This window comes from Lonchura striata, chromosome 3 (genome assembly GCF_046129695.1).
Source record: "Lonchura striata isolate bLonStr1 chromosome 3, bLonStr1.mat, whole genome shotgun sequence".
Classification (NCBI taxonomy): domain Eukaryota; kingdom Metazoa; phylum Chordata; class Aves; order Passeriformes; family Estrildidae; genus Lonchura; species Lonchura striata.
In genome coordinates this window covers 87,851,342-87,874,802 of record NC_134605.1, presented here as the reverse complement: position 1 = coordinate 87,874,802, position 23,461 = coordinate 87,851,342, and the positions used below count along the sequence as shown (strand labels likewise).

General features: G+C 33.5%; 1 protein-coding gene across 1 annotated transcript in view; it reads right to left on the bottom strand.

Moving 5' to 3' along the window:
* Positions 1–23,461, bottom strand: part of LOC110468097 (protein eyes shut homolog) — a 597,595-nt gene that overhangs the window by 132,295 nt on the left and 441,839 nt on the right. Inside the window, exons 27-28 of the mRNA XM_077782364.1 lie at positions 10,441–10,605; positions 3,125–3,278 (exon numbers count right to left, since the gene is read on the bottom strand). Of these exons, the coding sequence (XP_077638490.1) occupies positions 3,125–3,278; positions 10,441–10,605 (319 nt within the window). The remainder of the gene's footprint in view (positions 1–3,124; positions 3,279–10,440; positions 10,606–23,461) is intronic.

Below are 23,461 nucleotides of genomic sequence, written 5' to 3'. Positions count from 1 at the left end.
TTTACATCAGGCAAATGCATTTCAGAACCTACTCGTGGAATGAAATGTGTTTGGATTAATGTTCTTTGAATAACTTTAAAGAACAAATCCATAAAACCAATCCAAACTACTTTTAAAGTATATGCTCAAAGCTTTAACTGAAAAAAACAATACATTCTCAATTATGAAATCACAAAAAATTACACCCAAATGAATGCACATTTTCAAACCAGTAATCAAATCATCCTAAAATAAACAGAAATAGAAACACAAATGAAACTGCATTGAAACAGGTTTCTATTTTCTTTATGCAAGGCAAAAAAGTAAGCAATCAGAGCTTTACTGACTTTCTTCTATAAAGTTGCCATTTCACAAGTATCATAAAGACAACGACTGAACATTTAAAACTCATTTAATCTTCATCAGGTTTGAGAAAATGGCCATATCTAAGGAAACTAATCATACAGTTAAAAGAAAGCAATAGCTCTAAACTATGGGAATGTATCAGTTTCTTGCACATGTGGATTAAAAAGAATAAGTTCAAAAAGGAGAAAATCTGTTTCTATAGATGTTATTGGATGTGTTAGTTGTGGTGTTTAACCACTGCAGTTGTAGTTGCATCCAAAACCGGAAAAACTGTCAAATATGATCTTCCAAACTAATTCAAAGTCAAATGTAGCAAATGTATGTTCCCCTGTTGGATAGCTTTGTAACTGTACCAAAAAAATGGTCATTTATTCTTCTCTTTGACACTTTTCCTGTATTATAGGAAAAAAAAAACAACACAATTTTGCAGGTAAAGCGTACAGATAGAATTATCTATCTCCAGCAGCCTCTGAGAACACAAATCAACAGTTTGTCATGGATTCATATTTTATATCTTATGATAAAAGAGCTTGGGAGGCTACAACTGCCTTGTCAAGTTTGCTTTTTCCTTTGACAGAGGTTAAGGATGACGGCTGAAGGATTACAATTTTATTGCTGCTTGGTGAAGGATATACTGCTCTCTCTACATTTTAGAAGGGCTCACAAGAATAATCACAAGTCATTTTGAAGGCCAAACCCATAAACTCAAATTCATGTAAATCCCTGCTAGTCACAGTCTACAATCACACCTTGCAAGTTATTTAGTATGACACTGTTTCAAAGATAGCAGTATAAAATTCTAGTAAACAAAGGAAATGTGTAAATTGAACTGGCAATATTTTTTAGTGTAACAAGAAGAAGAATGAGGCCATAAATAGAGAAGTTAATATTAAGGTAGCAAAAGAAGGAAATAAATATTTCAGTGTAAAGTTGAACTCTACACCTAGAATCAATTTTTAATTGCCATTTAGCTGCATTTGTTGCTAAGATATTATTAGGCTTTGAAATCTGTACAGCATTTCAATGGCTTAAATGTATGAAGCAAAGACCACAACTGATGTCTCTAGTGCAGACAATTATCTGATCAATGTCTCACACAAGAGAAGTCTCTGGGATTAAAAAAACAAGCTTAGAATAGTTTATTAGTATTTAGCTGTATAAATCTATCAAGTATTTTCTGAGACAAAAAAACTCTTCACCTGCTAGATAAAAAGGAGGGGAAGTGATATAATTTTCTTTGTAAATTTTATATGCTTTTACATTCTGTAAAAAAATCCAAAAATAAATACACTGCCAAGTATAAGATTTGAATGTATGCTATGTGACTTTGCTCCATTAATACTAGATGTTAATACTAAGCATAAAAGGAAAAAAATCCCTGTTTTAAATGTAGAAAAAAATAATGTAGAGACCTGTAGCTGACAAGAAATAGAAGATAGAAACAAAACAGTTTCTTAAATGGCAGCTCCTATTAGCTTTCTGTATATTGAAAAGAGTATTATATTCTAACTAGTTTGTTTCTAAAAGAAGTGGTAAAACTTATGGGTTAAGCATACAATCTAACAAAATACACTGAACATTCTCTTCTCCCCATATCAATCTATTCTATATAATAAGATCAACAAATCTCTGTCATTTCAGAATTTATCAACATTTACATCACAGAGAAACAGCTCAGACGAAAACCAGAAAAATATTCAGATTTTGCTTTGATTTTCCTTTTTGGATAGTAAAAGGCAATTTTGAGAAGTCTAACATGCATGTTTCATAGTATCTTTTGCAGCAGTCTCCTTCACATACCGTCCTCTAACAGCAAAAATAGTCCTACCTAAGGCTTCCTTTAATTTAATAATTTGTGCATTACATTCCCTCACATCACAAATGTTTACAGTTCAGGTGCAGCAATGAATACCTAATAACACTTAAACTATGTAAAAAAATACAATATCTTAATTGCTGTAGTTTGATATTTTATATGGGTCAGAATTATTTCTAAACATTTCTGAAGTAAAGATTGAGTACTTTACCATTATTTAACCTTACTAATATAAATATAACAAAAAACCTTATATTTTTTCTGTTTTAGTTCATACCTAGCTTGCACATATGAAATTCCATGACTGGAAAAGAGTTCATTCATTACCAAAGCATGATACCCATCTCTATATGATAAATGAACCATTTTGAGAACTATCATTTGTACAGAATGAAAAATGACAAGAGTGATTATCCACTCTTGTATAACCCTGATAGTACAGTGACAAAGGTAGATATGACAACTTTTAGAATCATAATTGTTTGGATAAGGCTTTTAAAATCACTAAGTTCACCCTGTAATGTAAGATGTTGTTAGCATGCCTATTTTTAATTTATCTCAAACAATATATTAGTTTTTGGCACTAAAATGTGATAAAAAATCTAATTTATTCTGCGTGTTAATTAATAAGCATAAAATATGAGACTCCCATTTTTAATTTCAAAAATTATGTTTAAACGGTTTCAGTTCTCAAACTGACTTAATCTGTAACTGTAAATGTATCTGGACTTTGAAGATTTTGAATGATTTATAAGTTGTCCAAAGGACTGAACTAATCTGTGTGAACTAAAACATATTTTCAATCAAGGAAACTACCTCATGAAAAAGGTTTCCAAATTTGCTTTCCAAATTTACTTGCCTTTTTATTGTCCAAAAAAAAAAAAAAAAAAAGTGAAATCACATTTTATTGCTCTATATAGATGACTAAAACTCTTTTACTGTAACCCAGTGGTAAATTCTTACCTTATTGTGATAGGGACGAGCATACCCATGCTGACAGATTGGTTCAGGGATACAGTCAGAATGTTCTGAGAGTTTCCACAGCCTAATCGAACTGTTGGTCTTCCCTCCACAAGATAAAAGTGAAGAAACTGCTCTCCAAAATTTCTTTCACCAGCTTTGAAAACAAAAATGGAGATAGTCACACTTTTGAAAGTGTAAAACCTCACAGAACTATATCACACTACTGCAACACCATCATCAGACACAATGCCTATGTGACCTTGGGGACTCTTCTGTCTGTATACAGGACTCTTGAGTGACTGTGAGAAAACAAAAACCAGACTGTAAATCTCTATATTTAGCTGATAACAATTAAAAGTAAAAGAAAATAACTAAAAGACAAAATGTACTTAATACCACTGCAATGGCTTCGATCTTACAGACATCTTACATTAATTGAACTTCTCTCTATATCCAGTATCATTAAGACAACAAAAGTGACAATAAAAAAACCAAAATACCAGTCATTCAGCTTTTCAAATAAGTTATAGAAAACAAAGATTATAAGAGGACAGCTGTTATAATAGATTTAAAGATTATGAAAAATTCACTTTTCCCAATAAATGATGTATTTCAGACTTGAAGAGTAGAAAAATTGTTTATAAAACATCAAATATACTATTACTTGCACTCTTAAAAATATGAATAAAAATATGTTTAAGTTCACGTCCATTAAATAGTATATTATACATTTCAAAAATGACATAAAAATATTTAAGTGATGGATGATACATGGCTCTTCTACAAAAAAAGGACTGTTTCAAATGCCATTGGGTGAATTTGCCATTTGAATTTAACTGTATTTACTTTTCATAAAAGCAAGACAGTTCCTGTTTGCAATTTTAATTCACCTTTAAGACAAACAGTTAAAATGTTAATCTGTTTTTTCACTGTATTTTACTATGTTTAACTGAAGTAAAAAAAACTCACTAACTGGGTCATGAAACTGAAAATATACTGCATGTATTGTTTGATGTACTACTGCCTCTGGAGGCCCTGCTGGCATGGGTATTAGGTAGAAATCTCATGCTAGCATTTGGGGGACCCTCAGTTGTGGAGTTGTGGGTTTGGGTCTGTGAGTCTTGAGTGAGTCTGCCCGTGAACCAAGAGCAGGAGTGGCTCAGAAGGGCTGGGATCTGGGCTGGTTAGGAGCTGCCGGGAAGGAGCTCCCAGGCCTGGAGCTGCTGCAGGGAGGCAAAAATCAGATCATCCTTTATTATTTTTATTCAGAAAGGTAAAAAGAATGAGAACATTCCCGGGACTTAGAAAACATACTAATTTGTAAAAACAAAATAATCAACTTTATTTTGGTGGACAAAACAAAAACCAAAAAATGATCTTTCAGATCCAAGAGAGACAAAAGTGCTTGCTACTGCCTGATCACTTCCTTTTGTATAGTTCCTAGCAGAAACAGTTCACAGTGTAAACTCCCTCCTTTAGAGCAGCTTTCTAGTCAACATTGCATTTCTTCAGTCTGTTACAAATCCTAAGGACCTACTGAAGTCTTTTATGCTTAGACATATTTTGTATTCTGAATACCCAATTAACTCCAAAGCTATTTTAATTTGACTGGATTTCATGCCTTTGGCTTTTACAATTTCCTTCTACAATAGTCTGATAATTCTCTTTCAAAATATATTGCACTATTGCACCGCTTTTTAACCATCATATAACTGATATATACACATATTGTGCTATTTGTTTCCTAGTCTTCTACCCTCCCTGCACATGCCATTCCTGGCACTTCCAATTTTTACCAGTAAGTACATCTTTAAGTCACATTGATTCAGAGAGAATGAAGTGGATGTATATGTGCACGTATATAATGTGTCTTGAAAAAGTGGAGTCACAGATGAACAGCTTGTTTCCCTTCTCCCAGTGATTCTGCCTGTCTATTCACATTGCCCACTAGCAAAAACTTGGAAGAAGGTCCTCGTTATTACCAGTAAAGTAAAAAATCTGGGACAGCTCACTCAAAGGCAGCATTACTTCTTGAAACTTCAGTGAGTGTTGCTGCTTGAACTTCAGTCTAGGGAACACTTTTAAGTCACACTTACAGGTGACTAACAACATTCTGCACATTATTTGCTAGGTGGTATGAAATCCTTTGAAAGGACAGCCCTGTAAATCTTTCTACAGTGAACATGAGGAGTTGGAGAATTTTGTTCTGGCAGTATGAAAGAGCATATTCTACCTAGTGCATATGGTGGAAGTTACCTTCATCAGAAAAGCTTGAGTTATAAGCAAAACAGACAGGTTCTGGGAAGAGACAGAGATCAGGAAATATCTGAGTTAAAAACCTTGTTGGATATTAGGGGTAAATCATCTTGACCTTACTAGCGATTACGTGAGGGGTTCTGGCTAAAGAATCTCAGCAGTCATCATTTCACAGAAAACTGTTAGCTGGAAGGTTATTTTTGTACATCAGTATGACAACAAGCAAATGGCCGTTGAGCATAAATGATTGCCTATCTAAAATTTGAAGTCCCATTAAAATACGGGATAAGCTTTATTAAGGAAAAAAATATATTTTGACACATAGGAAGGATACTATGAAATGCTCTACTTGAAAATGCCAGCTGAAATAAGAGACAAAGAGACTACAACTGAAACGTCTGAATAGCCTCTATTTAGTTTCTATAGGGTATGGGGAACAGAGCTTCTGAGAGCAAAGGAAATAATTTATGAGCCCAACTTATGAAAAGGGAGCCGTTGTCCTTAAGGAATGCTATAAACATGGGCTGTGATATCTGAAATCCAATTGTCAGAAGTTATAGGCTACCATATATAGCAGAAACTAAACAATCTACCCTTGAAGGGATTGTGAGCAGCATTATGCTGACTCTCTTAAAAGTGAAAATGATGGAGTAAAATTTTACAACTATATTAGATTTTTATGATCACTAACAATTTATTTTGCTTAGTGGCTAAATATCACTATTTGCCTTGACATGTTGATGAAATTTAACCATGCAAACAAATAAAATAATTAAGGAATAGAATAGAAATTTTATGAATGCATTCTGTAGTCAACAAATAAATCTTCTCAAATGATGGATAATCTTTATTGGCACAAATGTAATTGTCACATTCTATCAACAATTTAAACATAAGGTAAGTGCAAAAATTCCAGACAGCTTTAGTCCATTTACTGCTAAAATTCAGACTTTTCTTGAATACATACAGAAATAATTATGGATAACATCATTATTAAGAATGGAAATACATTCTTCTTTGTTTTAAGACAGATGTCTGTATAGTAATTTTCTATAAATCACACATAGGCTTCTATGACATCCTATTTCTTTACCCATTTTTTTAACAGAAAACCTATTTTTGGAAGCCTGGACAAGTCCTTAGTACTTGTTAATTTTAAGCAACCATTGATAAAATTCTTGCTGATAAAGGCATCAAACAGGAATTTTTTTAACAACGGTATGGTATGATTTGCTAAAGTGACATGCCTTGCACTTGTAATGATTTTCATATTCTGCCTATTGGTTCGCCTATAAGCAAGCTTGTTTTCTGTATTCTCTATATTGACTTTGTTTATCTTATATATATTTGCATATATATAATGGCACTAACTGCTAAAAGGTATTAAATTAATGCATTGATATTTTCAGTGGTCTGTTCCTTTTATTTTAAGGCACGTGGACATGAAAAAGTGAAGAAAGCACAGATGTTTTTTGTTCTTCACTGGCTAATGTACTACATAAAGACAGATGCAAGTTTCATTCTTTTTATATTATCCTTATGATTTGGACTTCAATAATGTTCTTATGCATACTTTCTGATTCAAATTAATTTGTGTATCAGCAGCATCTTGTGTGAGATTTCTCCCTGTAATTAAATGTTTACTAATTATCTGCCAGAAAACAAATGTACCCTCACCACCACCTGGTAAAAACAGGTGTTTTTATAAAATGTGTAATCTGAAGGTGGATTAATTTAAAAAAAATTATCAAAAATGTGTAACAATTTTCTAGTCAAGAACATGTGAAAGAAGCAGATCACTGTAGTAATATTTCTATTAAAAAAAGTTATTTTGACAAATAGAAAGGTTTTTGCTTTATAAGTGTGTGAAATTATGTGAAATGGTTTCACAATTATGAAACCATTGCTAATATGCATAAATTAACAGAATCTGAAAATGTTGGGAACATTAATCCTTAGAAGTGTGTGCTTCTTGTATGTAGTGAGTGCAATAGCCTCAAGTTGGCTTTCTGCTGATGGTTCATTCCTCAGATTTTGGATGGTAAGACAGCTCGAAAAAACAGCAGTAAAGGCAGGAGTTGTATTACTATTAAAAACAGAAGAGCTGACAGCAGCAGCTTCTCTTTTGTAGTAGTTAGATATGAAAATGAAAGAGCAGGAAGAAAAAATGCGAATGAAGAAAATACAGAGAAAGCATATGAGGGAATTCACAAAGGATATTTATCTGACAGAAAAGCTTTGTGCCTGTGTACAGAAATAATTTAAACATTCTCAATTATCTGTATAGGCACACGGAGTTCATTCAGAAAGCACGTGAGAGATTTTTATTTACAAATTTATATAATATTTTATTTTACATTCATGTAAAACTAAATAAGAATATTTATCTGAACCATCATAACAAACATTTGTAATATTTGGAAAGGAATCTAATTATCAGGAGACAGAATAAAAAAAAGACAAAAAACAAGGAAAAGGAATTGGTGCTATAGAAAGAGGGGTAGAGATAAAGTGGAAATGTAAAGTAAAGATCTATCTATTGTTAAACACAGTATTAGAATTCTGTAAGAATTCTGATTATAAGATACAGAAAGTAATGGATGACTTATCAGAATTCTACAAGAATTTTGATAAGTTTTCCATTACTTTCTGTGTCTGTGTTCCACAGCCAGGCAGAGATCCAAGTTTTACTTATTTACTTATTTGTTTATTTAGCTAAATAGAAATCACACCTTAATAGAAACCCTAGTGGTCACTAAAAGAGAGGAATATTGCAAATCAGTTAAAATTCCATTTTAAGGGTAACAAAGGGAATGAGAATGCAAGATTAACATGCTACTGAGAACCTACGAAGACGAGTTTTTCAGTGTGAAAATATACAAAAATTATCCCAAGTTCATGGAGCTACCCCAGCTCATTTTTAGGGTGAGAACTGAACTTGTACTTCTAATCCTGACCCACACTGCCTCCTTTTTGGAGGGACAAGAAATGAGCTGTGACACAGTCCATGGAAGTCACAGATATGGGTAGCTGGAAAGCAAAAAACTTCATGGTTATCCACTAATGCCATTCTATCATTCCAGGAATCAGAAATACATATTCTAAAGAATGTGAAGTCCTCAAATACTGCTAAAACAAAATCTCTGCAAACACCTGAAAAATACCATATTAACAATTTTATAGACAGTACGAACTAATAGCTGAACAGGTTATATTAGGTTTTAATACCTAATTAGGTTAGATGCAGAATGAGTACATTATCTAGAAAAGAAAATAAATAGAGTCATAAGAATTGGTGACCTAGTCCATCCCTTGCAATGAACATCTTCGACCCGATCAGGCTGCTCAGAGTCTTCTCAAACCTGACTTAGTTGATTCCAGGGATGAGGAATCTACCACCTCTCAGGCAATCTATTCCAGTACCTTGCTCTCCTCATTGTAAAATAATCTTTATATCTAGTCTACATTTACACTCTTTTAGTTTAAAGAGATTACTCCATGTCCTATTTCAACACGCCCTGCTAAGAAGTTTAGCCCTATATTTCGTATAAGAACCCATGTATTACTTTAAGGCTGGCATGTGGTGTCTCCAGAGCCTTTTCTTTTTTTCTTTTTTTTTTTTTTTTTTAGTTTGGAATTCTCTGAGATTTTTGGTTCACAGAGATGCTTACTCAGGGCTTATGTGTAGATAGATAGCAAAATGCAAAATTAACTTTGCCTGTAGCCAAATTACTTTGCAGTGATGAAGCAAACAAAATCACTAAATGCCAAGTATATTCAAAGTACTTCCAATAACCTTCTTTGAATTTTTCAAGGGCAAATATCTCCTCTTGAAATTGAAATAACTAACAAGTATAAAACATTTTGATGTAAAGAACTGCCACATCACCACTTATTCCATGATTCTTAGCAAATTTCACAGTACTGTAGCTTAGGCAGCTGCAGCAACAACCCAGATATAACATACAAGGATTTAAAATACTTGTTTAGAAAAGAAGTAAACATTAATTTTCAAGTTGGGGCTAGAGTGTTTCACATCTAAAAAAAATCTAGTACAGATAAAAGGCATAATTAAATTATGCCACAAAGCTTACATTACTTTTAAACCTGGCTTATAGATATGTACATAATTCAGGTGAATTCACATATACTACTACCAGATTAATATAAATGAAACAAAATTCAATCAGAATAATTTATGCTATACCAACACAAATTCTTGTGTAGACAAACCCTAGGAAGCTGCAGTGAACTGAACATGCTCCTAATGATTTTGTCTTTGTGAAGTAAATCTATCAAATAACCATATTTTTCTAGCTCTTCTTGGGAAGAAATCATCTCACTTTCCATGTTTTCCATTTGCAAGAAATTGCAAGATAAAATATATAATGAAACACTCAACTGGCAGAGAAGTCTATTTTTTCTTGCTGACTAGTGAAAAGTGTATTTCTATCTCAGAAGTTTATGCCATATATTGAGGAATGAAATATTCTGGCAAGAAGCAACTTTTTTATGTAGTATTAACAGGCATACATCCAAGTCTGCAAGTATGCTCTCTGGGGATCACAAAAGAATTCTCTGAAGTGTGAAATCATAGTAAGTACTTCAAAATATGGCAAAACTACAGAACTTAAGATAGTTCTATAAATCAAGAATTTGGAACCAAGATCACAATTATAAAAAGCGAGACTTAGTCCAACTATGAAGTTGTTTCTCTCTAAGTTGTTCAAAACTTCTTCAACATTTGTATTTTAGAGCTGTAAAACTTACAACTAATGTCATATGCTTACTATGTTCTTTCTTGTCAGGAAGCAGCATTTTCTCTTGTAAGTTATGTTTTGCTCAATGAGTCATAAATTAAAGAACTTTCTAGAGGATCACAAGGAACAATGCTTCAAATTTTATAATGCAGCATGCATTAGAATACCAAAAGGCTGCTACTGCATTTTAATGACTCATTTTGCTGTTGAAGAGGAAATGCCAGCTGATGTACACTAAAGTTAATAAGGACCTGAAGGAGCTAAAAGCGATACTTAGCTTCAAGTATCTTTGGTACTCACTGTAAAGAATTGTGCCATTTAGAGCAGTTGTTTTCACTGTCAAGTACAGAGTTGTCAGATTGCTTGTTTCCTGCCCAGATGCAGTCCTGGTATCAGATACAGATGTCAGAGAAGGTAGCTCCAAATAAGAATTTCCAGTGAAGGATGGAAAAAACAGTGCTATGTCTGAAATGAACAATAAAAATATAATTGTATTAATTTATTACAAAATAAAGTAATAAAATGCAAGCACTTCAAAATGATCCATTTTTTATTACCTGTGAATAGCATCATCAACTATATTATTTGCTGAGCATGCATATAACTTTATTTAATTTCAAACATTCAAATACACGGAAAATGAAAAAGTTCTAGCATCTGCCTATTACCAGAAGTGAAAAGACCATTATAGGAGGAACTACTGCTAGAAGATGCAAGTTAAAAGGCTCTCATAAATTTTCTTCTTTATAGATGTGTCAGTACAGAACTTTTGTCCTATGACATCTCTGTGAAGTAGTTTTCATTTTTATTTCTAGATGGGAAACCCAGTTTTTCTTCATTTTCAGGATCCTCAAATTTGTAGGGTTTGAAATTACGAAGAGAACACCAATGGGCAGAATATGCATTTTCCCACTAGGCTGGAAATGAATAATTGTTAAAAGAAAATTTTTAAGTGTGAAGGCTTATCATTTACAATGTTTATTGCATTCATTACTTTAGTCATTATGGTTTTCCTTTTTTTTTACCCTTTAGACATAACAATAGTATCATGGATGCAAGAAAAGCTAAACTAAAACTGAGGTTAGGCAGAATGTCTTCTCAATGCCTTGAGAAACATACGTATGCAAAATACCTTAAAGATTTCCCAGACTGATCATCAGGGATATGAATAAGGAATAAGCATCAAGAAAAATATTTTGAGTTTGGGTAATATTTTTGCAAAGAAAGTTTTAGTTTAATTATACAATGGATCTGTGGATGATGATTATACACAGGTGTGACTATTACTTTTTTTAAATTTCTATCCACTTTATTAATTTTTTGTTTGTTTGAGAATCTGACTACTGTTTATCCTCTGCTATTTTTATTTGACTTAAGAAAAAAGGACAAAAGGAAAGGCCTAGCTAAACAAAAACATATGGAAGGACAGTCATTAAAAAAACTCATACTCTGATAGCAGGAGAAAAGCAGGATGGAAAGCAATGACTAGTTATGCTTCTAAATTATAGGTCTGGAAAGTCAGGATTGTTGGAGAAAGTGGAAAAAGATATGGGATGAAAAACAGGTCAGTGGCATTGCAAATCAGAAGCAGACCTACATGATTACAAGGGGTTTTTTTTGCCTAATTAAATTCAGATTTTCGAGAGAAACAGTACTAGGAGATCTAGCAGTGTAGTGCAGGGCCACAAACAGGATTAAAGGCTGGGTTCTCTCTCACATGAGGAAAGGCTGTAGGACTCCTAAGGCTGCAAAAGAAAAAGCTCAGGTGAATTTTAACACTTGTCTGTAAATACATGGGGATGGAGAAGAGGGAGCCAAATTTCTTTCAGCAGTGCACTTGATAGCAATAGGTACAAATCAAAACCCAAGAAATTACACCTGAACACATAGAAACACTGTTTCACTGTGAGGATGGTCAAACATTGACACAGGTTACCCAGAGAGGTTTGTCGGGTCTCAGTTCTTAGAGATTTTGAAAACCAGACTAGGCATGGTAGTGAGAAACCTGTTCTAGGTGATCCTGCTCTGCTTGAGCAGGGGGTTGGACTTGATGGTCTCAAGATGATAGTCGCTTCCAACTTCAATAAATTGGTGATTCTGTTATCCTTCACAGGGAGGTCCTGTGCACTCAACCTTAATTATTATTCCTGAAGTGCAGTACCTTTAGAAATCTCAGTGTAGCTCAATACTCACAATATATTGGTACACTGAGCAACAAAGCTATTAAAATGTCTTTTATTAGGTAGTTAATAAAAAAGCTAGTTAACTTGGAGAGTAACTGTCCACAATTTATATTCTAAATCAAAATTAATCTGTGAAATTTCAGATAGGTAAAGAGGGAGAAGAATGAGGAGGGGAAGGGATCATGGTATATCTGGCCAATCTTGAAAGGAAGGACAATCTCACTAGTCTTTTAGGAAAGATAGCTGCCTTCAAAGGAGGGATCTCCCCTAAAGATTGAAACTTTCCAGAAGTCCAGCACCTTGCATCCAAAGAAGTCTTTGCATTGATGTATAGACAAAACTACTGAGGAAAGATGCTGTTACAACAGTTCTGTCTACATCTGCAGTGCTATGTCCAAAGCAGCCTAGACTTCCATTACCAGAGCTGTGAAGTCCTCTCAGAAGTCATCAGAAAAGACACAGCAAATACAGACACTGCATCAGAAAGAAATGCATAGCTGGCAAAAAAAAACATCCAGAAATGCCAGGATGAAGAGCACATCCTCTTCCCTATGGTGTGCAGGCTATTAGCCTTCTGATCCTTAACAGTCATTTTCTGCTCTAAAGCTGTACAACAGCTGCAATCTGTTGCAAGTCTACAGCATCCGTAAAGAGGTCACCAAGAGCACAGGGATTAATTTTCTGCCTAGATGAAGGGTCTAAGTGGAAGAAAACAGATTGAGTCTGTGCGTTAAGAATCTCAAATCTATGTCTGTGATAAAGTACACAGATAGAACACTATGGGCAAAGCTGCCAGTCTGGACAAAATTTTTCCACTTCCCTCATTCTAGATACTCTTAATTAGCAGAAATTAAAGTCCCATGAAGCACTGACCATGGCTCCACTCTGGTAGGATCCATGAATCAGATCCAAAGAAGGGCATCTGCTGAACTACAATGACCTAATTCTCTACCACATTATGAGAGTATTTTAGTACTGCTTCCTAGCAATATTTACAGATCTTCATATTTTAAGATGGTTACTGGCAGTTTAATATTTAATATATGTCACAGGACAGGCTAAGAAGAAGAAGAAGTAGTTACTTATTCCACCCTGGGTCCATTATCTGACACTTCACCTCTGTCCATGATCACAAGGGACTCTTTTCCACAGGGGCAATGGTCTCCAAGTGAGTACATGCAACCTATGGGGTTCTCAAAACAATTAACTAGGACACAGGAAGAAATAGAAACTTTCTCACACTTTAAGGGTAAAAAAGATTACAAATAATTCGAGAGAAAAATTTTGTTAGAGAGACCATAGAGTTGGGTCTGAATTACCTCACAAACACATATTGCTAAGAATTATACTTTAACCATTTAACTGAAGACTCAGATTTTACTGAAATAAATAGATTAGCTGGGATATTATTTATTAAAATTTTCACAATTACACAGTACAAGAAAAAGTTGAGAAACAGCAACAAGTTTCTATTATGTCCCTACATGATTTTGTCTTAGTGTGAAAATAAAGACAATTGGGGGAAGAATATAGTTTTCTACTGCTACCAAAAAGGAATCAGTCTGTTTCCACTCCTAGCTCTAATTTTCCCTTTGCATTCTTGCTTTTCTATGCCAAGTCTGGTTTAGCACTGAATTTGTTAATTTCTGTTAAATTCCTTTTAAAATACATTTTTCAGTCCTGAAGATGTTAAGAGTCATCAACTGCACCAGCCATCACTAAATAATTCAAGTGAGAACCAAGAAAGCCTTTTAACATCACAAAATCCTAGAAAGAGAAGAAATGTATTCATCTTCTAGTAGGAAAATCAGACCAAACATCCGACTAAGCTTATCTACAATCCACTGGGTAGATAACTTCATTGAATGTCCCTGTTTCTTTTCAATAAGGAAAGTGAACAGGTTATCCTAGGATGTGATTATCCTCACCCAATCATGACTTAAATCTGCCTATTTCTCTCTATTTGCTATAACAGGATTTGAGTAGTTTAGGTTGCTTGTTGCTTAAGCATCAGAAATAGGCGACCTGCAGAAGGATTTTCTTTAGGCAAAACCAAATTAGTACAGTAGTTCTGAGTTGAAATGTTAAAGATGTGAACGGGACAGAATATTTAGTCAGGGAATTAAACTCTGAATTTGCTGTTTATATCTTTCAATTACAGTGGTAAACATCCTCTAAAACCTATGGACAGATTCTGTGCTTGTTCTTCTTTTCCATCACTCAGAGAATGTAATAGAAGCACAGGTGATAAAAACTTTTACAAGCAATGCAGCAAACCTTTTCCATATTATCAAGAATGGAGGTGTTCCCAGCAGGCAGAAAGTCAGTTAAGAAGCAATATCAAGGGTCTGATGAACACATGATCAGTTCTATATCCATGTCATGCTCACAGAGTATCCCAGGCAACCAAATTTAACCGCCTTAGAATAATTCATTCTTTTATCTTATGTTCACGGTATGAAGAAAATCAAAGTGAAATAAATATGATTCAGAAAATTCCTAGGGATTATGTCTGGCACATATGAAATCTGACTTGGGTGTTTCATAAAGCATCACATGCACCTACAGCAGTACAGAAATACAGTAACCATTTCCTATGAAATAATTGATTAGCTGAGTTCAGCTGTTTCAAGACAATAAAATATGAAACAAAATAAATCTTACCCTTGCTGCTTTCATTCATTTGTCTCAATGCACAAAAGCCTCCTGCCTGCTGTAACTGCACTCCAACATAACAAAGCACAAAATCCTTACAAAATAAAATGCACACGTCTTCCTCTATCAGGCCAGCCTGGTGCCTTTTTGATAATGCTTTCTGCTGCCAACTGGGAGGTCTGAAATCATATCACTGACTTAATCTCTTACTTTGCAGACTGCTAGGGCCTTTGAATGGCAGAAAGACAGTACATTTAATTGTGAAGACTCAAGAGAAAAGCACTAGGGGCAACGGGTCACATAAGCAATCCTTAGAGTAGGACCTCAATTCATTTTCATTGAAGGAAACTGCCATACAATGGAACAGTAATAGAAGAAAAGACATTAAAAATGGAAAATAAAGCAGAAGATATTTGGCAGCCATGCATCAGCAAAGGTACAATGAAATACAGAACAGAAATAGGGATGATCAAAGGGAAGGCATTGCTTCCAGATGGAGAAACAGAACAGGCCTATTCAACATGCAGAGGAAAATGTGAATAAGAAATGGCAGCTCCATGTCTTGGAACACAGCAGGTAAGGGCATTCAATTACTCAATTACTGTTACTATCAGGTCACAGGCTTGAAGAACAAAAGGAAATTCTTAGTAACTTTTTGCAGAATGTTTGGGGCAATTTATTGCCAAGAGATATTATGTAGGTCAAAAGTATATAAAAAAATAATGAAAAATTAAGAACAATACTAGAACAAGGGAAACTAACCCACTGGACTAGGAAATATAATGGAACCACAGGTCAGGAAACCTTAGTCTCATTGATTGGTGGAAGGTGAAGTAATGCACTTGGGGAAAAATCTCTGTTGTTCTGTTTTAATATATTCTTTTTAAAGAGTGACTGTTTTTTCTCTGAGACAGGATATTGAGCTAGATGCCCTCCTGACTTGATCTGGTTTGTGATTTTTGTGTGACTTTTTCTGCTCTGCGTATCACTATTAAGACTGCATGACAGAAACAAAGAGAGATGCAGACCATTTAACATAAAGGAAATTAATGATTCCATAGATATCTGAAGCATATAGAAATTGTCATTACCTAGTGCCTAGAGTTACTCATATCTTTTGACAGCTGTATTTAAATGAGCAGATCAGCTCAATGTAAATATATAATTAAATTTATTACAAGAAAAAAAATTGTTGATAGTTTTAGCATTCCTTAAGTACAAAGAATTTGAAGAGTTAGCTGTATGTCTGAAAAAACAAGATCATAGTAAATCAGTTTGATGTTAACATGCTTTGTGAAAAAGAGAGACACAAAATGAAGACATAAATATTTTCATATTCCTATTTTTTAGCTCACAATATTCCACTCATAATCTCACATTTTAAGAAGGAGGAATAATTTTTAAAAATTTTTAGCTATACTCTCAGTTGTTTTACATCAGCAAAGTTACAACTGCATTCATTAATAGAAGATGAGAATTTAGTCAACTACTGTGTCTGTGTGAAAGTATGAAAATTACCTGTCTCAGAATAAGAAGAATTTTATTCAGTTAATGGGCAAGAAACATTATAAATGTCAAGGAGAAGAGTGGTGTAATTATTGAGTTCTGTATTTTTTTCTGGATGTTACATAGACATGTAAAGTCCAGATGTGTCAGCAAGTACAAAAGACTGACATGAAAAAGAAAGAAAGAAAATTATTAATTCATATTCACCTCAAGATTTTGTGAAAATAGAAATGACGCCTCCATAGAAAGATAAAAAGTAGTGAAGATGTTTTGTGCTGAAAAAATCCAAAACAATCTAGTTATTGTTAGCCCAAATTCACAAACAGAATTAGCCTCTTACTGCCTGTTTTTTCATAGTTTGGAAAACAACACAGTGATTTGTCTTTTTCTGTTTGATTAGTTTCATCTCCAAAATTTATTACTTTTCTTCTAAGTGCATTGGATTTTGAAGCGGAAAGAATGTTCTTAATTGATACTTGCACCTAATCAGATGTATTTTACCACCTGCATTCAAAATGATGCATAAGTGCTTCTCTTTTCCTGAATTTGACATGGAGGAAATTGGGAAGCTATTATCTAATATTTTTTCAAGCTGAATATACTTGACAGGAAATATGATCTTCCTGCAAAAACACCAGAGATTTATCTATTTTTAAAAAGCACCCCATCTAGGAGGGAAATGAATGTCCTTTATATCTTAATTTATATATTTCTACCTTTCCCAATTATGGGAAAAAAATCTAAGACAGACTCTTAATATGAAACCATAATTTAAAGTGGAGCTGTCATATTGCACTGTTATATTTGGTGCTGAAATGCTGGTTGCTTTGAAGGTCACTGTGACACATATTATGGCAAAATTTAATGAAGCAAGACTTGTAAAAATCTTTTGAAGTTCCCTCAATAATATATTTGTTCTGTAAAATATCACAGAAGATCTACTTGAACATGAGCTTTCACAGTTTTGATTCACATCTAATGAACTGGTAAGAGAAGAAAATGAAATAAAGTATTGGTTTTCAGTGGGAAAAGAGGCAGCTGTCATAATATTTTTAAAAACTCATATTTTTCATAACAAGTTGATGTACTAGAGATCATCACTGTAATGAGCACTTTTTGGTTCCACAAATGAATGGGTCAAATAGCTTAATTTTCTATTGGTTTGCAGTGAGTCTCAGCTAAATGTGTACATAATTTATTTGTATGTTATAATTCTTACAGTTACCAAAATTTCAAGGCCTTCTTGTTTTGTTTTATAGAGTATCAATGTGTTTTCAGCCACTTTAATTTTATCTCTGCCATCTAAGTTTAATTTTATTCTCTGAAATGGTGCTTGAACACATAAACAAACATTCCTATCCCAAAGGATCTTAGAAATACTTGTAGAGTAATTGGCTATAAAGGTTTAATTTGGAAAAAATATTCAGATTTTTTTCAGTATGTGTCATATTTAGTCAGTTGAAGAGGAATTTTCCATCTGGATAACATTGCCGACTAATTTGTCATATGGTTGGCACTAGATATTAGACGATTAATATTAAAAGTGAAATGCAATCTGTAGTTTCAAGAACACTAAATTTAATGTGTTCATGGAAATAGCAAAGTTTATGTATTGCTACATTGTGTATGCAACAGGTTTTTAGTACTTTCCTGGGAGATTTTTGATAAGACTTTCCTATTATTAGTTTTCTATATAGGTACATAATTTACAGAATTGTGTAAATCTAATCTGAGTTCTCATCTGAGCTTACTTTCACAGGTTCAGTGTGAAAAAAAAAATAGGAATGTGAAAGCAATTTCTTCTCCATCTCTTAATTATACTAACATCTTGCTATGTCTTCCTTTGGGAATCATGTTGCTAACTCAAGGGCTTGGTGGAAAAAATTGACAAATAGCAGGCAAAGAAGGAGATTTAAGAGTTAAAGACATTAACAAATTAAGTTAGTATCAGAACATGGATTAGAAAATCAGATATTTCACTCTTTTTGACCTTTCCTTTGAGGATTCAAAAACCAGTAGTTTTCTGCCCCCAGTTTTGCTAATTAATTTTATTTCTTTTTAGCCTAAAATTCAAAAAATACAAAATGGGAAACTATCTATATAGACAGCTTACTTATTTCTTTCCTTTATTTTCCAACATTTATCACTGTTACATGAGTTAGGAATTATAAAACTAGAAGTATCACTTACATATAATGATCACTTTAAACATTTATACTACAACATATACAATATTGGTCTTAGAAAATTATTTTCCAATTGATTTTTAATATATTTACTGTGTTAATATTTAACAATAATGAAAAATCAGTAACAAATCTGAATTGTAGTTACTTTGTTTGTTTTCTTGGCAATTACAAGAGAGCAATATTTGGGGGAAGCATGTTCATTTGCAAATATTTATGTTTGCTTAATCCCGACAGCATTAATTTCAAAGTATTTTAGTTGGGCTCAGCATTGTGGGCACACAAACCAGATGAGTCTTGTGTAATTGCTAAATAATATTACAATTAGGTAAGCAAACTTATCTGATTTAAAAGAATGAGGTGGACAATTCAAAAGGAATTAACTTGCACCATTCCCAATTTTTAGCAGCCTTATTCAGCCAAGTTGTAATTCTCTGACATCATAGGTTTTATCTTGGCTGTAGTCTTTAACTGTAGAACCCTCATTCTCCGACTTCCAAAACATAGCTGGTAGAAGTTCCAGATGAGGTGGATGTTCAGTATTAAAGCTTTGAGTTCATCTGCTTGCTTTTCTCCCATTGATTTGATGTGACAGTGTTAGCAGATTATGGTCTACTTGTTTAAGAGATGGGTGAATTTCTGCAAGACTGAGAACCACCTGTATCAAGTTTGGAAAAGCATTAGTGAGATTTTGATAGTAATAATCTGAAAGTACTAGGTCCCAGCAACCATCTAATTTTGGTTTTATTGTTCCAAATTGAAATTAGAAGAAAAAAAAACCTCCTATTTTTTTTCCCAGAATTGAAGAATGTATTTCTCCAGCAAAGCTTGAAAACTATCCATGGGACACATTATGAATGTAATTTTTTTACTTGCAAATTTTTATTTTATTCTGCTTTATATATTACTTTGTCACACTGGACATTTTTATATATGCTGCTTCCAACAACTAGGAGCAGATAAAATAGTCTACATTTTTTTTTATTCTTGTCCTAAAAATGGAAATTTTCAGGCCAAAAGTTTAGATAGGAAATACAGGCATAAATCCACCCAGTACATTCCAGTATTAAAGAGAAAATGGAACAAACCACAATAATGTATATGAAATATATTAGTTTACTTTCCATATATAGACAGAAATGCTTAGGAAGTTCATAGTTATAAGTTATTTCATTAGTATATCTTTCCACATAGCAGCTTCTCAAAGATATCCTTGATGTGTTAGAAAAAGGAAACAAATGGAAGTAATGCCTTCCTTTTCAAAGTAAACTCTTCTCATTGTCTTCTCTTCCTTCCATCCACGATGATTCTAGAACATATATTCTCACCTATTCTGTGACTGAGAGATTAATACTTCACCTCAGGTTTGATATCAATTTTAGATTTAGCTCTGACAGTCTTTCTGTCAGCTACCTACTAAGGCAGACAGAAATACGTGAGGCAGGATGTTCATCAGGATTACGTGATACCAGAAATCCCAAACTATTGGAGCTAGAAAGTCTGCTGCCCTCAGAAAAGGAAAGCTAAAAACCCTCCCAGGTTCTCAGCTGGTAAATTTCTGTTTCTGACCTTAAAGCTGCTGACAAAGGACATTGTATGCAAGAGGGCTGGTTAGCATTTATTTTTTTTTTACTTGAAAGCACTGATATCTACACTCCAGCAGGTGTTTATTAGCAGTAAGGTTTAAAACTCAAATACTTCTAACTATGTAATATAGTATAACTGGCATCTAGCAAAATAAACCTACAGTCTGATGTACTGATAGCAAAATAACCAGAGTTTTACAGATAGTTATTTTCTACTTTGTTCCATTCATCACTGGCCTATGGCTGATACCTATTAAATAATAGTTTATCTACCATTTTACACTAACTTTTTTCAATTACCTAAGGTATTGGAGCATACTATCTAAATATAAAAAGGAGTAAATTTGCTTTTGTATAGCTAAAATTAACTGATAAACTAGAATAGAATTAATTGTTCAATGGAACAATCTTTCGCCACGTTAATTAGAATGTCAAGAGCTACTTGATGAAGTTCAGTACTTTTCTTGTTGTTGCTACTTATTATTTTTTCAGTTTTGAATCTCAGAGGTTCCACAGTAAATTTCAATGGCATGACTACACTGGTTTTAGCTGTGATAGAACCATAGCTATGTGGTGCTATATTTTGATTTTGTGATGAAAACAGTGTTGCTCACTTCTGCCTTGCATTTCTCTTCCCCATCCCACTTGGAGGGAAGGAAGGAACAGCTTGGATTGAGCTGCCTCCTGGGCTCCTTAAACCACAACAATGTTCTAGGAAAAATACTTTCAGGCTCTCTAGAAAGCATTGCAATGCAGGTTGTTGTCATTTTATAGAAACCAACTAGCAATAATTCTGAAGAGAAGGTGAAGCTCCTTGCTCAGCCTTGGCACTGAAAATAATAGATGGGAAGTATACATCTGCCTAGAGTAATAAGGCTGAACAGCAAACTTTCAAAACCTTTATTGACTTGTAAACTCAAGAATTTTTAAAAATTTCTGAAATATCTGAGGTAACAGAATTCAAAACAAGAACTTCTAGATTAGAATTAATTGATGTATCTCTCCCTTGACAGTCTACTTTGTATACTGTTTTTTTTTTTTTTTTTTTCCTCCAGCAAACTCTAAAAAGTCATTGAGAATGACAGGTCTGGCAAAATGCAACGTGAGGTATTGAAAAGGAGAAAAAAGGAAGCAGATAATATTTCTGAGAGCCATTATTAAAAAAAAAATAAATAAAGCACACCATTTTGACTGCATCACTGGTGCAACTAAAGCTAGATGTTCCACCGAGAATTTACTATAGTCTCTTTTTGGTTCACAAGCATAGTTCAAGTAACACTTTTAACTCTTTACCTCCAAAAACTACAGACCTGAACTGTGCAGAGAGGAGTGTCTCCCAGGCTCTGCTCATAAAACAAAGCACAGTTCCTAACAATTCCTTTCTGAGAGAACATGGTACCTTAGGATGGGAAATCTTATTTAAACTCATTGGCAGGACTATAAGTTTCATTTTGAGAACTACCCGCACTACTGTAATACCAATTTTCTATATTTTTTTTTCCAATATAATAAGCAATTATAATATAACCTGACACTGTCACAGCTCTGCCACTAATGTTACACAATATCATGGTTCTCTGGTACCAACATGCAAAAAACCAACATGAAAGCAGAGAATAAAACAATACGTCAATCATATCTACTGCTACTTTTAAATACATTTTCTCCATCTGCCTTATATCTGCTAGGCTATAAATAGCAATGTAGAAAACAACTTATTTTTCTAATCATAGATGAGGAAGAAACATGGTTTAAATGAACCATCATTCAGCATAGCTAATATGCACCTTAGAACAGTAGCAGTGCTGATTATTCTTTTGAAATAAATACAATCCCAAGACACACTGAAAGGGGGATAAAATCAAAATATGCTCAGAAGAACATATCCTAGCATAAGGAGCACCTGCCCTTTTAACTTGTGGTATCTAATTATTTTAAAATGCACATTCTGCATTTTAGTGCTGTTTGAGTTTTCATCTTTGAACTACATCTTACGTGTAGTCACACCTCAGATATTTTCTCCCTAACAGTCTCAGTGCTGATGGATTTCACATTGTACAATGTAATTGCTTTTCTGGATTTTACATTCATTTGGTAACAAACCTACTAAAAAGTACCACAATGGGTGAACTGCAGGTAAATGATCCAACACAGCTTTAATCTAATTTATCTGCCAAATGACTTTAATTATTTTGGACTGTCAGCTATTGCTTCCAGATTTTTAAAACAGAATTAAAACACTTTTTTGAAAAAAATATTCCTACACACTTTTATCAAGCCAAATAGCCTCCCACAAAGTAAAAAACAAGTGGGAAAAAACCTCATGCCATTAGTAGAGCACTTCCATTTTATAACTTGGATGTAAGGCACAAAATAACTAACATCTGTCATTTTGCAAAATGCTCTTCACCTTTATTATCTAATGTCTAGTAGACTCAGAGTGTGAGCAGTCTTGCTTAGACTGATTTAAATTCACATTTATTTTAATGCATGTATATAAAATTTGAAATTTGCTATTTGGCTTGTTTTTTGACCATGCTTACTTTTGTCAGACACAGTAGTATAAATCCAAAATAAAGAGTCTGTAAACCAATGTATGATAGTGACTACTACCTCTAAGCGTGGACAACCATTTTTCATATAAAATATCATAAAAATAAACTTATTCTCTTTTCATATTTCAAAAGAATGAAAACTTTTTTTTATTTTATGCACAGCATGTAAGCAAACAATAAATATTTAAAAACTCATTACATAGTGTGTGTTGTTTTGTTTCTGAGCAGCAAATGTTTTGAAAGTAGTTTCATGATGATTATAAAGAAGAAATTGTGTGAAATAAGTAGAGCACTTTCAAAATTATATCCAAATATAAAATGAATTTTAAAATCATGCTGGCATTGCTAAGAGCACACAGTGGTGGTCTTGATTAGAGACCATGTTGGCTTTATTACTTGTTTAAGACTGTAGAAGAGGAATAAGAGAGAAAATAACATGAACATAGACTAGGACCTTACCCAACCATCTAAATCCCATAAACTGACATAATTGCTTTTTAATCTATGGGACGTTTCCATATATATTAAGAACTGTGTGGCCCCTTTGGCAATAAATGAATTTATCTGCTACTATGACATACAACACTGCCATGAAACAGAAAGTGTGGTGGTTAAACTGAAACTACTGCTGTAAAAGTGTACTGCCTGGT